Source organism: Ostrinia nubilalis, chromosome 4 (assembly GCF_963855985.1).
Source record: "Ostrinia nubilalis chromosome 4, ilOstNubi1.1, whole genome shotgun sequence".
NCBI classification, from domain to species: Eukaryota; Metazoa; Arthropoda; class Insecta; order Lepidoptera; family Crambidae; genus Ostrinia; species Ostrinia nubilalis.
The window spans coordinates 15,967,480-15,983,930 of record NC_087091.1 but is presented as its reverse complement, the minus strand read 5'-3'; the positions used below and the strand labels follow the sequence as shown (position 1 = coordinate 15,983,930).

At 36.5% G+C, this 16,451-nt stretch overlaps 1 protein-coding gene across 1 annotated transcript in view; it reads right to left on the bottom strand.

Annotated features, from left to right (window-relative positions):
• Positions 1–16,451, bottom strand: part of LOC135071256 (very long chain fatty acid elongase 6) — a 53,993-nt gene that overhangs the window by 7,650 nt on the left and 29,892 nt on the right. The window contains exon 3 of the mRNA XM_063965040.1: positions 5,221–5,442. Within this exon, the coding sequence (XP_063821110.1) occupies positions 5,221–5,442 (222 nt within the window). The remainder of the gene's footprint in view (positions 1–5,220; positions 5,443–16,451) is intronic.

Here is a 16,451-nt window from a genome sequence, read left to right as displayed (position 1 = left end):
CAATAAAAAAAATAGAGGTCATTCACCCCCGCTGGCGACCTCCGCAAGAGAGCGCCAATCGGCATCTTGGCAGCGCCGATAAAGGTTAGTGTCGATCGTTGTACCAGAGTAAATACAAATGAGTAGGTCATCTTCATAGAAACGCACCGAGCGCGGTTTGTATGTGAGCGCGCGCCAATACGTATGCGGCGCGCACGCAAACACTGGCAAAATTCGGAGCAATTCACCGCTAATTAACGCTAAATTTTGTCAATGTGTGCGTGCGCACCGCATACGTATTATTGGCGCGCTCACATACAAACCGCGCTCGGGCGTTTCTATGAAGATGAACTACTCATTTGTATTTACTCTGGTTGTACGCTGTGTTCATCAATGAATCATTATCATTAAGCAAGTTACTCATTAATTACGATTTACATTGTTTGAAGTTGACATCATTAGTGAATGTACCTATTTTTAACCGACTTTATTTGTGATTGTAATCAACGGTATTAATAGATATTGCGTGTAAAATGTGTAGATATAAGCAAGAGTTGCTGAGTAAAGAGAAAATATTAATCATTCGTTTTGAATCTCATTACATCTGTATAATGTTTAAATTGTAGGTACGTTGTCACAGAATATATTTAAATTTTAAATTCATAAATTCAGCATAAACAGACAAAGGGTTAGCCAATTTACATAATCTTTCATGATCTTTATTTGTTATCGGTTATCGAAGACTTTTAAGTTCTTGTACCCATTACTTAACTACTTATTAACTTAATTATGAACCGTCGCTTTCTACGGTTGTTAATTATTTTGTTAAAAAGCCACTTCGGCTATTGTCTGAAGTTGTGAATTGCAATTCTAAGAAACAAATTGACTCGAATTTTAGTGATCAGCAATTCAGCATTGTATTGTGTTCATCGACATCTTAAAGGTATCAGGAAGGCGCTGGACGGTGGCCGCTGCCAACCGGGCAACATGGAAAGCATTGGGGGAGGCCTATGTTCAGCAGTGGACGTCCTATGGCCTGAGATGATGATGATAATGATGATTGTATTGTGTTCAATGATGGATGCATTGCATACACATATTGTGACACTGAACCGATCGTAGTAGATGTAGTTAGAGATACAATTAGGACTAAAATTAGAATTATCCGATTTTCAATAACTATGTGCTACCGCTTTAATGGTAACCACACTTACAACATTTTTGACTTATGCCCTTAAACCTTCTATTGCAGTTACAACAAAAAAATGCAACGTATGAAACTCAATCTTACTTTAATTATAGCTCGAGTCTCTCAACTAAGAGCCAGATTTAGATTTCTAAGTAATATTTCTTACTAATGAAAGTAATGATCAGTCTATTTATCGAAACATTGAAGTGTCGGGCGAATATAAGACTTTCTAGATGGCAATTGCCATTTGATTGAGAAAAAAACGACAATAAGATTGCGGTTGTGCCGATAATGTCTTTGCTAACGGTACCCGAATTGGCACTTTGTGATGCCTTGTAGCCCAGAGGCGAAAAAGTTATACTGTATAAGAAACCAAGTAGGAGATCATAGTGCTAAGACAAGACACCTATTATAATACTGACTGCGCCTATTTCAGATAAAAAAGATAAGTTTTTTTTGTGACAGAAGGCAAACGAGCAGACGGATCACCTGATGGTAAGTGATTACCGTCGCCCATAGACACCCGCAGACCCAGGGGAGTTACAGGTGCGTTGCCGGCCTTTAAGGCGATTAGAGTCCTCAATGACCTTGGGCGTTTGACCTTCACGCCGCGCGAAACACCCGCGCACCCCGCACGAAAACTTCGATTTGACACCGATCAAAATTACACGGGCATAGGTAGATACAGAATAGAAGCTCTTTTTTCATGACATTTCTGCCTATTAGGTATTTTAAACTTGAATTGATGAACCTTGATGTCGGTGTCATTTAACTCAGGCGTAAAGGTATTTAATAAAAATAACACAATCCATGAACATTTGGTACGGGATATTTTATTTTTTTCGTAAATTTTCTAATGTTTTTGTTGGTTCAGCCGTTCTCGAAATTTGAACATGTCATATGTAGGTAACTTCGGGTGGAATCTTGCAAGCTGAATTTGTTAGACCAACTTCCTGACGACAACTGTAGGTATTGGAACACATAGTAGTATTGTCTATGGTTTAAAAAAGCAAATGTTTCTTCTTTTGTCTATTGTCATTCTCTTTGTGTCACTTATGAAGAATAAACTGAAAATGTGTTTAATCTCGTCTTTTTATTAGAAATCCTTCAACAACTGATTGAGTTAAAATTTTGGATATACATGTAATTCGGATGACAATGCAATATTGTGATGACATGGAGTCGATCTGATGATAGAACTGTAATGCCAGTGGCCCCATAGCAACTCCGGGATTAAACGATTTCATCGAGTTTAGGCTCGTTTGATTGGTATTTATTTATTTATATAAATATAAGTAAGTAATATTATGTAAGTAAGCTACTTTAAAAATCACGAGTACCTACAACTCTCAAAGGCAAACAGGGTCTGATCATGGAGCTGGAATGTGGCCGTAGGAATAGGCTAGTTTCTTAAAAAAACACTTTTAGTCCGTCAATTACACTACCTATCAAAAAATATTGGACACGGGATATTTTTATTTGTCAACAAACAAGTAATTACGAAGTTATGATGCGATGAAATTCCGCGTGACGTCACAAATCGCAACAATTTTAAGCACGCCTATCTCTTTAAATTTTCATAAGTTTAAAAAAGTGAAAAATACATTTTAAGTAATTTTTTGATAAGTTGACCGACGGACTAATTCAAACTCTTGCTTTACCCAGGAAACATCCCTAAAAGAATAGGGATTCTTCGAAATTATTACGAGCTACATAACAAAAAATCTTTGCTACTACGCCGCAGCAAATTCCGCATCATAAATAAAAAAATAAATTAAAAGAAAAAACCTTTTTTTTAAACAAGTTTTTGTATGCTAATAATTTTAGTTTCATGACATGCTCCCAAAATTCATCATCTTATAAGAGGATTTCAGTTTTTATCGACGAAACTTTTTAATTATTATAGCCTATAGGTACGTTTCATGGTTAGGTAATTTAGGGAAGTTTATTTGCACTTAACATGAAAAATATGGTATCAATGTACTGTGTACCTATGCACCTTTAGTGGCATGAAATAAATTAATTTTCACCAAAAATTAAAACCAACTCCAAAACGAATGACCAAAAGGTAGGCTGTCACCAACTCCGAAAATATCAATCATGATATACGGGCATTTGTAATCAGTATCTATCCACATTTTTTAATAAGCTCTATAGAACAATTTATCAATACCACGTTATCTTATTTTTTTTAACTGTGGTATTTTCGCGAAGAAACATATTGAAAATCTAATTTTAAATGGCCCATTTGCGCCGAGCCTAAGTATGAAAAATATAAATTGTTTTCTTCACGTAAATCGATTAAGTTACTGATTCTGACTCGCTCCTAATTTGGATACTGATTGCAAAGGCCTAGTAAATAAATAACGGAATATATTTTCAACTTTTACTTATCTAGTGCCGTTTTTTTGGAGTCGATTTTTTTACACTAATAGATTCTATTTAGGTAGATAATAGCGTCCGAGCATGCCTTAATTCAATCGTATCGTCTGACTGAACGTGCTCTATGAAAAACTCTGACATAAAAACTATTGTCAAACAAAGACTAGGTTGCACCATCTTATTTTAAATTTGACAAAAGTCAAAAATCTGTCAAACTCCATACAAAAAAACACCGGTTATCGCCAAAGCTACGGTAAAAGTTAGGTCACGTCAGGTGGTGCAACTCAGCCAAAGAAAAAATTCATTTTGATCGCTAATGTCAGTTTGCAGCGAGTGACACAACCTCCCCGTCTGAAGGCCAGCGGCCGACTGCCGCCCGCACCCCGCGAAGGCCCCCTCAACAGCAAAACGTTCGGAATTTATCAAAAGTAAAATTTATGAATGAAAGTAATGTTCGATTGAAAAACGCAACGTGTCATTTAAAGATTAAAGAATTCCTAATCTAGTCGTGCAAAAATCTTTTAAATTAACATAGCCGTTTTGGAGGAGTAGGGAATTTAAGTAAAAAATCGATGTCCCGTATTTATTTTTTTAATCCAAAACAAAGAGACGTAGCGAAAATTCAAACGTCACAAATGTAGTTCTTGAACTGTTGTATAACATATATTTTTTTCAACTATTTCTGTCCAGCAGTAAAAGAGGAGTAGGCTTTACAAAATGCCCATTTGACGCGGATTGAGGACTCTAATCGCCTTAAGGTGAAGATACGCTCTCTTCTTGAAAGCTTGCAGGTCGTAAGTTTGAAGTATGAAACTACTGACGAATAGATGCCAATCGGTAAATAACACAAAATTATACTTGAAGATTTTACCTTTAACCCCAAAAACGGCATATCAGAATGACGTCTAAAACATTTTAATTTACATAAAACAACAATTCCTAACAAGTGAAATACTTGCCGCTGAAATAACAAAATAATAAGTTGTTGTTTAAAAAACAAATCGGCGTAAATTTGCAGTTACAAAGGATTGTTTTTTCAAGATGTACATTGTACCTACATATTCAGTTGTTGTTTTAATGTTTAGACTTTGGACTATCAAACATCAAAGATTTGTACAAGCCTTCATTTTGAATTAATAAGACAAGGGTTGTTTCGCGTTTTTCTTTAATTTAATTGTACATTTTTGTACTAAGGTAAACAAGCGATCTTAATTTTAATGTTGCACACCTACGCTGCACTGTGTTTGTCGCTATTTTATTGATATTGCGATTATCATTCGCAAACTTTTACACATTATTTAGCAATAAAGATTAGAATGCTTCGGCAACAACAAGAGCCGCATGCGGTTCTTTTAATGTGAAGTTGCAGCTCTTCAAATCCTTATTTCATTATAAAAACTCAAAAATCAAACTATTCTTAAAATCAAATTTTTGTGGTTATTCCATCTCAAAAAGTTGCCTCATATACAGCAGGACTGTGATGTGGTGCTACCAGCGCGCCGTCTCGAAAGTTTTAGACGTTTGTGCGTGGACAAACGTCAAACGTTAAACTATTTAGTTAAAATTTTATTTATATTTTTCTTGTAATTACTTTCATGTGACCCTTGATATGGGCGTTGTTTTACAAAACCACAACCTGTATATTATTATATTCTATTAAAAAAACTCACCTATGCACGCAGTAGTTCATGACGACGAACCAGCGGGCGGACGACGTGTACTCAGTGAAGGAGAACCACGTGTACAGAAGGACCGTGATGTGGTGGTACCAGTGCAGGAAGATGAGCGGCTTCTTGCGCAGCACGATGAACACCGTGTCGCCCAGTTCCGGGACTTTGGACAGCACGAACATGTATGTCCAGAAGCCGGCCACGCGGTCCACCTCGATGAAGCTGGAATTTCGAGAAGATCACGGTCATTCTACGAAATTACACAAGTTTTTGGACTTGTTATAGTCTAGTCTGTGAGCATGTAGAATTTTGTCCAATGACCCCAAGCTACCCATCCTTATCGCTCGCGCGTAATTATGTTGCTATCGCGCTCGCTCACTCACTGCGGGTGCCAGTCGCACAGTCGCGACAGCAATATAATTACGCGCGAGCGATAAGGATGGGTCATTGGACAAAATTCTACGTGCTCACAGACCGGGCTTTAGATGTAAATGTCATGTAAAAATGTCACCAAGGAACAAATATCTGATCTGACCGTCAGGCTTTCTCAACAAGCCCAACATTCAGGGGGTGTAGTGTGAGTTTACGTCAAACGCATTCGATATCGACTGAGTTAAAAAAATGAAGATTTTAGATCTTGAAAGTTTCCGCTAGGGGCGCTGTACAATCCGTCATACATTTAATGTCACTTTTTAAGCAGTCGATATCGAATGCATTAGACGTAAACTCACTACACCCCCAGAGAAAAGGTGAAGGTTAGCCTATACGTGTAGACTTGAACAAGATGGATAAAGATGCATTTATTGGTTTTATTAACCCTAGACGTGGATGTATTTAAAAGTGATTGTTTTGTTTCGGCAATAAGAGGTAAGATCGCCAGTTTCTCTGTGGTTGAGGATTCTGAATGAAGCTTCTTCTACCTTTGGACTAATCATCACTTTCCATCAAGTAAGATGCAGGCCAAGAGCTTCTTTCTTGTGGAAAAAAATGACAAGCAAACAGGTATGCGAACTTTTTACGTAAACCTCATTGATCTGCCAGTTAAACATTTCTTCCACCGTGAAGATCTTCTCATCTGAATATGTTAATGTTTATGTTACATGAAATGTATGAAATCCGTCATTGTATACAATTCCTGGAGTTCATACATTTCCTGTAACATTTACATTAATATTGTCTTAAGAGACAATAATGAACACAACAGGTAATAACAGTTGTTTTCAGTAACTATTTTTTTGTTATTTGTTCTGTATTATTTTTACAGGAAGAAGGATGTTCTAGTTTCATTGACACTTCATTTGCTATTCAACTATAACCTATAAACCTATAACACTATGTAAATACATGGTTTTTCCTGCTCCAAGCCAAGGTCAGTTATGTACGTACGAGTAATCTGTTTACATTTAAAGGGAGACTGTTATCTTCATTGTAACATTTTAAATGGCAAAAAACATCAGTGTAATTTAAAATAAACACCATTATTCCATACAATAGCATTGCATGACCGCTAATAAGTCGTTTAGCCACTTGCATATAAGGAGTACTTAGACAATGTGCGCAAATAACGTGCTGTTGACAAGTATTTTACTACAAAATAAGTACTGGTATAATGTATATTCTTAGACTTGTTAGTATAAAGTGGTCTATCTTAGAAAATCATTCTTATTTGCTAGGGTGAACACTTGAAAGGCATTAACGGATCATCATCATCATCATCATTTCAGCCACAAGACGTCCACTGCTGAACATAGGCCTCTCCCAATGACTTCCACATCACACGCTAACGGATAGGCAGTGTTAAAATATATGTATTTTATTGTGAAAATTAAATTAAAAAGGTGTTCAATTATGAAATTCATCAAATTAAAATCTAACCGACACGTTAATTAAAACGAAAGTAGCAATAAAATAATTTAATTATTGTTTCTAACGAGTGACAATCCGATCCAATTTAATGTTGTTTCTAAAACATTTAACCATTTAGAGCGGTTGCCATTTCATCTTGAATTTAATATTTAATTGAAATGCAGAACACCTCAAAGATTTCAAATTGGTAATCATTGATTAGTTGATTACTAATTGCTTTAACACATTGAACGTTCATGCTAATCGGCTATACATTCTCAATTAGGCAAAACGATTAGCCGCACATTTGTTTAAATTATGTATACGACTGCTTACACTTGGCTTTCATTTTAGGTGCCATGATTTTAAATGTATGTTACTTTCTTGTTATTGTAATTTTTCATTTTATGTGCTGAACATATAATTCATTTTCATGATTTAACCATAAATACAAATTAAGTAGGGGGGAGACCGGGGCTGAAAGTGCCGGGGGTAAATTGTTCCGATGCAAAATATCTCGACAACAGAAAGAATTAGATATGTGATCGTATTATGTCGCATGTGGCCAACTGTTAGGCATTATACGAAATAATACGATCACATATCTAATCCTTTCTGTTGTCGAGATATTTTGCATCGGAACAATTTACCCCCGGCACTTTCAGCCCCGGTCTCCCCTACATATTATTATCTATAATTTATACATAAACGATTAGCATATCAAGCTAAATAGCTATGACAACTTCTGAAGTCTTGATAGACGTTAATATCCATCAAAAATTTATATTATGATAATGGGCTGTTAACCTTAGTTACTTGAGAAACTGAACGGTGGCTCTACCATGGGATTCCGCTAATTTATTTAAATATTCAAAGATTTTAGCAATAATTGCAAATAAGGCGTAGTTGAAATACAAACAAAACAATATGTTAAAATTTACATGTCAACGAATAGGCTTGACAAGTCATCAACAATGTCATGCGTTAACGCGTATGTATTTTCTTTTGGCTTTAGTTAAGTACTATTAATTTGTTTATAAAAACAAACAAAAAATGGAATACCAATAAGTAATAAATTACGAGATTCGATCCGAGTTCATTTGGAACAGAGATCACTAGCGCCAATAAAACCACGATAGCACTACAGATGGTGCAGGCCACCGCATAAAAAGTATTGGATCGTTTTAATATCGGCAACACTAATGGAACTTGCAATTCCAATACTGAAGGGTGAAAAATTGATACTTCAATTCAAACGATAGACAGTTTTCCATCAGATGCTCTTCAAAATTCATAGAAGTTTGACAGTTGGAGGTTTGATAAAGTTTTCGGCAGTCAATCAATACCATTAACTTGTACCTATCTGTTGACCAGTAAGTACCACACAAAGATGAAGAAAAACATCACTGTTATATTAAAAATGTAGTGATTGAATCTAAGTTGTTCAAACATGCACTGTTTTTGCAAATTGCAAGCAGTCGTCTTACAGGCTAAATCAAATAGGTATGACGTAATTATGTACGAGTATAAAATTGATCAGTACCTAATCAAGCAAAAGGTAAAAGAAGCAGAACCCAACCCAAGTGAATTTTTAATTGTGTGGTTTAAAGTTTGTTTATTTTTAACTTTAAACGGTAAACCTTTCTCAAGAGGTCAGGTAAAATTGGCATTCTTTCGTAACCTTTGCATTTCGGTGCCTGTGGAAAATTCCCCCGAAGACGTATCAAAACAGGTTCCGATGACATTCAATGAAGGTGGATATTTACATGAACATAACGAGAAAGCCAATGGCAATGGCGTTTGTGGATTTGTGGACGATGAGGAAGGAGAAGGACACAAACCTGACCGTAGTTCAAATTTTATGTGCTCGGCAAATGAACTCTACATTGCCATGGACTTACGATTAATAAAGCCTAGCCTTGATGGATAGTCTTCTTAAACGCTTCCAATAAAGTGAGGCAAACATCGAATGTCATTACTGTCAAAATGTTGTGAAAAATATAACCGTAAAGGCGATTTTTTGAAAATTAAAGTTTTATTCACATTTATCGTTATAAATATTGATTATTAAATAATAATTCAATAAGACATTTAGTTAAAATAATAAAGTTAGTCGGATTTTTTACTCGATGTGACATTTCAAGTGGACCAGAATGGACAATTTGACACCATTCTCCAATAATTCGAAATCACAACTTTTCTAAAAAGACACTTCATTCTGGTCTTAAAAACTTAATTAATTTTAAATTACCTGTAAATTACGATTTTTGTTCGCATTGTAATTGAAAAAAGTAGTTTATTTGAGTTGACAAAATAGTGACGTCACTTGCTTGTAGTGCCATACAAAATCTATGGAAGAGTTTCGTTTTGACAGTTTTAAAAAGTACGTCAATTGATTGGTGGTGTCAACATGTCTAGAATGGTCCGCATTGCGCTTACTATAATAATAATATTAAACCTTTGGACAATTTCACACAGCGCCAGCTAGCCCCAAAGTAAGCAACGTAGATAGATACTTTATTAATTTATGGCCATGGGACAGCATAAAAACTAGTAGTCGTGTAGCAAGTCTATTAATAAAGTAGTAATAATTCGTCTAAAACATGATTGCAATACTATTTATAAGGAAATTAATGAAGTCAAGAGCACGCGATTGTCGAGATGAGTTAGTTTAACGGGCTCGAAAAAGAAAGTTTGTTGCTGAAGAAAAATATCGCGAGTTATTTCCAGAAGGTCAATTATTCGTTCAGCCTTCACATCGATCAGTCTTTTCGGAGCAATCGATCATCGGAATCAAAATGCGATTCATTACTAAGACGTCGTTAGGATTGCTGATTAGATTTTGTGATCTTACAACCAAATTATTTTCAAGTAATCTTTTATTACACCGGAGCTTCTGAAAATATAGGTGATTGAAAACGGGATTAAGAAGAGTGATATTATAAAGATATAATATTGCAATAGGCCTCATACGAGTATGTCAGATGTATAAAGATTTCTGCTTACGTCATAGATACGACGCTGTTAGATTGGATTCGGATTGTATCCGATTACGATACGATAAAGCAGATTCTACTGCGTCTTCATAACGAATCGCTAAATGTAGTCTGTTGTAGACATAAATTCATTAACTTCAATGGTACAGATGATAAGGTCATTCTACATTTCTCTCAGGAATGATATTAAAAAGCGACCTACGTCCAATAACGCAGCTCAAACTAAATCCTCGGTGTTTCTTTACGAGATCGAATCAGAAATGAGGAGATCCGCTAACGTATTACCAAGCTGAAGCTGTGGCTGAAGTGGCAATGGGCACTAGTACGCAGAACTGACGGCCGATGGGGCAGTAAGGTTCTGGAGTGAAGGCCTCGTACTGGAAAGCGCAGCGTAGGACGTCCACCCACAAGGTGGACCGACGATCTCATAAAGGTAGCGGGAAGGCGCTGGATGCAGGCCGCCACCAACCGGCCATTGTGGAAATCATTGGGGGACCTATGTTCAGCAGTGGACGTCCTATGGCTGAAAATGATGATGATGAACTAAAGAGTTACTCTACTTGTCGTCATCGCCCAGCGAACTTTTCTATGAAATAAATAGAGATTTATATAAGAAGTGTTCACTCCTCCATAAATGGGGCGAGTCAATGGGATAAGTGGAATAACCTGGTGTAACCAGGTCGATCACCAGGACGTTGCAGCAAGCAGTGTAAACACCGGCAGTAGGTGAGCAGCATTGTTGAGATTGCAGAACCTGATCTGTGTCGGTTATCTAATCGCAAGTATTTAGACAAATATGGTAAACTGCAGTTTAGTTACGTCATAGACCGTGAGAGACTGCGTACAAATCTCCAGACAGGGCAGCGGAAAAATACTAAGGGTGGATTCAACCAAACAAGAGTAAATGTTAATGTCAGAATAATGAATAAATCGTCAGTTATTCGACATATTCCCCATACTTAAACTGTCATGTCCCAGTTATACCAGGAGTTATTCTCGGATAATAGTTTGGTCGAATCGGGCCTAACTAATCCAACTAATAAATACTAGGTAACGATGTCAGTAATAGAATAATAATGTATTACCCATGGCATTATTATTCTGTGTTAACACTGCGTGTACATTGATTTATTTGTTTTTAAAGTCCTTAAACGTATGCTAACAATGGAATTTGCCGTAACGTAACAAGCATACATTATTAAAGCCTAGATAATAATATCCTAGCCTAGAAGCGCTTGTATGAAGACTAATAGGCTTTATTAATCTAAGAGATAAAGACAATTTTCACAGAAAATTAGACAAAGTACTGGCAGTGGCAGTCAATTATTTTCATTGACCACTGAGGAGAAAACCCATATTTAAAAAAAAAAGCATCAAACATTATGCCCAGGACCATTTGATTGTTTTTCCATATTCAAGTTACTCATACCACTCTGCCCTTCTGGCCATCAGCTGACAGTCGGCCAGAGAAAGTGGTCAGCCGCTTGCGTAACGGCACTTATGCGCGCGCGCGTCAGTTGACGACATCGCACGCGCACTGCGTCTGATTAACCCACTGAACGAATTGTGTATGGGCAGCAAGCTAAACACAGTGGCCTAATCTCGTTGTAATACAGGCTATTTTGTAACAAAAACGTAAAATGCTGTCGCATGTACTAGTATAGTAATAGGAGACATGGTATTAGATGAGTACGGTGCGCGATCATTGCATAAGCTCCCAAAGGTAATTGGGGACAATTTGATCGGGCTAAATCGGCGACTAGGCGCTAATTAGAGCATCGTTCATAATTCTGAGGTGGTATAATCTTCTGTAATAATGATAGGTCAGTGTGTCATTCGTAATATCTGACGGAATAATCCGTCCGTAATATCTAACGGATGCGCCGAAGAAGTTCTTTCAAGGGGTTATTCCGTATTCGACCCACGACAAACTCAACCCACTAATTATTTTCCTTACTCAACCCAATTTTGTTCCTTACTCTACCCACAACTAATTTTTAATTTTATGTTCCTTATTCACCCTAAAAACATTCCTAGCTCAACCCATTTTAAAACCACTTAAAAAATATAAGATTTTTATGTACGGTCAGAATAAAAATATATTATTTAGAAATTTAAGCTCAGTTAATTTTTGTGTTAAGATCGTGCTATTAAATAAAACTACAGGAGTTCTGATACAACAATATAATTGAAAAACGTTTTTCACAAAAGGACACAAATAAAATAATGACTACATGCAATTAGAACTATAACTTTTCATAACAAAACAAAAAGTAGATACATTTTTTTAAAATCTTATAATAAAAATCACAGATTAAAGAGGAACCATTAACTTACATAATTTGAATCTAATATAAATCTACTATAAATCCACTATAAATCCACTATAAATCCACTATAAATCTTAATAAAAGTATTCATGTGGACGGACAACTAATCCCGCGGTATAAGTTTTGAGCGGTATGATTTGACCAAAGTTTCTTAATTACCTTAAAATAGAATAAAATCTTCGATATTTAAGTTATAACTGGTAAGGGCCGATTCGCAACATTGTCAAAACAATTAAAACCGGTTTAAGGGTGAACAATGGATGGACAAGCCGCTTGGCAAGCGGTATCGGTTACTCATTTGCATAGATAACAGTTAATAAGATAATAACTCACTCTTTTACCTTTAACAACGGTTTGTTGAAAGTGCAAGTTTTCCCATATGTATGTTTTTATATTTTATCAAACATGTAGGTGATGTTTTTTTTTTTAAATAAACATAAATGTACTAGTATGTATTTATCATAATTAAATTTCTGGACAAATAGTAAACGTTGTTTTGCTATCCATACTTGTTTTTGGTATATTTACTTTGGGTTGAGTGAGGAATGCATTTGGGTAGAATAACGAAATTCTGTAATGGGTAGAGCTAGGAATACTAATTTGGGATGAGTGAAGAAATGGGTTGAGTTGTCATGGGTCGAATACGGAATAACCCCTTTCAAGTGTGCAAAGACTAAGAGTAGGCGCACACCGTTGATTTTTCGTCGGCCGATAGTTTAGTCGGTCAGTTGATCAGTATGGGCATGTATGGGAGTGCGCACACTACGCCGATTCGATTTGGCCGATTCTTCATACAATTTAAAATCGGGCACAACTATCGGCCAACTAAAAATCAACGGTGTGCGCCTACTCTAAAGAACAAGTCTGCATCAGTCAAGAATAAATTATTTCTGAATAGGGTTTACATGAAATCTGTTGTTTTCTTGGTATACCAAATAAAATACATATGCATGCAGCATACTTAGTTGATTTCGCTGTTGCAAAAGTACACAAAATAATTAACAGCATACTTTTTTATGCATATCATAAAAGACTTTCAACGATATCCAAGCTTCATTATTACACAAAAGTTTCCAAAGGATTGTGCAAAATATTTTATCATTTTAGCGTAGGTAGAAAGTTGGTGGACTTTAATCCGGTCCTATCTAGTGATCCTTTTGCGCGATGTCGCACTTGCGTTGATAGATAAATATTGAAAGATTTAGTAAATAGTATAGATAGAAGATAAGGTTCGCTTGGCAAAAAGAAAACACACTGTATTTTCCAGTGCCTACATCTTAAATACATGAAAGTTCCTGGTGCAAAGTTCATTTATATGTATATTTGCCTCCAAAAACAAGATTTACACGATTCAAGATCAGGCCCTGATCACGTCATGATGATGCAAATCCCACGCGTTCTATAAATAGGGGCCCAACGCGATTATTTAAAGAACAAGTTCAAGGATTCGGTATTCATACTATTTACATTCACGGATGCATCACAGATGATCATGGAAAGTGCCCATTGACGTCATATAAAGGTGTACAACAAAAAATACCCACGGTTACCTGCTAACGAGATTTTAATATGTAACAGGTAATTTGCGGTCAAAGCGTCCGCAAAGCGTAAATATTTACGGAACTGGGACAGCCGAGCACGAAATTAAATAACTAATTCAATTAACAAACTTCGATGTGAGGAAAAATCCTGTTTAGGGACATTGTTATAGGTAGTGTGACGTCATTATACAGCTTCGTACAGCGGTAACCGACTAATCCGGTAACATCGTTTAGAAATTTTACTACACAAGTTTACTTTACCTCGATGACATAATCATTTTTCGGGTAAGCGACAGTTACATTGGCATCTGGTTAATTGCGTTATTTAGCCCAAACATTTGTCAAATTATTGTGGCATGTGCATAACTAATTATATTTTGCCAACAAAATATTAAAACGTTTACTAATTGAGTTTAATTTAGGAACTGGTTACTGCAGTGTTTGAGTGTTGAGTGATCGTTTATGTAATATTTATTTACAGTTTTTCCGGTTAAGTGTTTAATTAGACAGGTAATTTCTTACGTTATGACTTTAACTGTGAAACCAATAAACGATTTTCATTCTTACTGTACATAATACCTAGTCCTGCTTGGTGAAAAATTTTTTTCATAATAGGTACCTATTGTGTTTTTATTTTTGCTCGTAATCCTGAAGACAAAATATGTCAGTTGACTATAAAAGAGCGAGCTTGCCAAGAAGCTTATTCATATTTTGAGCTTTGAAGGCCTTTGAGTTTTATGAATTCTTGAATACAGGCAGGGACTTCTAATCCTTGGTACCGCACACATTATAATGAACTTGCGTTACTTTGAGCCTGTAAAGTAACAGACAAACATCCTACTAATATTATAAATGCGAAAATTTGGATGTCTGAATGTCTGGATGTTTGTTACTCTTTCACGCAAAAACTACTGAACGGATTATGATGAAACTTTACAGTATTATTGTTTATTATAACCCCGAATAACATATAGGCTATAATAATTTATGACGATCGGTGACAAACTAAATTCCACGCGGGTGAAGCCGCGGGCAAAAGCTATAGGTAGCTATAAAGCTAAGATCTAAAAGTATCTAGAATACGACTGTCGCCAATGAGATCATTGATTCTTCGATTCAGACGACCGCGACAAGGTTTCCGTCTGTAACTATGTATTAATTCATACGCCCACGCCGTATCTTTATCGAGCCGACTGCTCATCCAATTAGGCTTCATAACATTTGTCTCCGTGTAGATTGTAGAATCTGGTGAAATACCTCGATAGTTTTCCTACAATGGGCTACAAAGGAACATAAGACAATCTACATAAAATTGTGCTCGGGTAACGCACACAGACAACATTCACGGACACTATCGCGCGAAGTGTCGCAAACCAATCTAAATCAGTGCAAGCGCGAATGCTGCCCTTTTGAGTCGCATCTCGCGTCTGTGTGCAATAATATGCATATGCAAAATGAAGTACATACAGGTGATTATCTTCTGTTACTATCTATTTTGTGATTGGGCTCAGCAACAAATCACACGCAGCGCACTGAAGCGTGCTTTCACGCTAATCAGCTCGCATGTTTAGACGCGGTGTAAAAAGTAAAAACTGATCCAACCGTGGTCAAGGCTGGCTATTATGTCTGCCTTTTTTTGGCCGTAATGAATGTCAGACACATTACATTGCACTTCGGTTGCGTCAGTGTTTCCGATCCCATAATTATAACCCTAGAGCCACTAGTGAAAAGGCATCTTCTGAACTAGCTAGCTGATAGTAAGATTGAAGACTGGAGTGGAGACCGCGTACCGGAAAACGCAGCGTGGGACGTCCACCCACAAGGTGGACCAACGACATCATAAAGGGAACAGGAAGTCGCTGGACGCAGGCCGCTACCAATCGATCAACATAGAAATCATTGAGGAAGGCCTATCATCAGTGGACGTCCTATGGCTGAAATTATGATGATGATGATGAGTTAGTAAGATTGTGATTAAGGTTAGTCTTTTCACTGTAAAACTACGTCATCATAATTTCTATCATTCACTGCTGACTGAATAAAGGCCATTCCTACTGAATTTTCCAGTGCATAAGGGTCGTAACTCTTAATCAGGGCAAACGTCCAGCAGTCAAGTGTTCATCATTATTTGTATTTGTTTAAATAAAAACTGTTTTCACCAATTAAAATAATTAATAGGCATCAATCACCATCATACTCTTCGCTTTTAAAATACTCTACCTATTTACAAAAACTCAGGTTATTACTTTTAATGCCGGCTGTACGTATTTTTGACATCAAGAAAATGTACTGACAGCAAAAAGTTAACGAACTTTTTAGGACGAACGTTCGCAAAAAAGCTGTGTGAAAACAAATGCCGCAACATATTATTTACTCTGTACCGACCGAGACTTGGGTCGGTGCGTGACCGTGCGGTGCCTTCTGCCAAAACGCGGATGCGAGAAACAGGATGTTTGAGATAACTACCATAAGGGGGTTAATGTTTATTTTAAAATAAATAACGTGTTTATTCAAAGCAT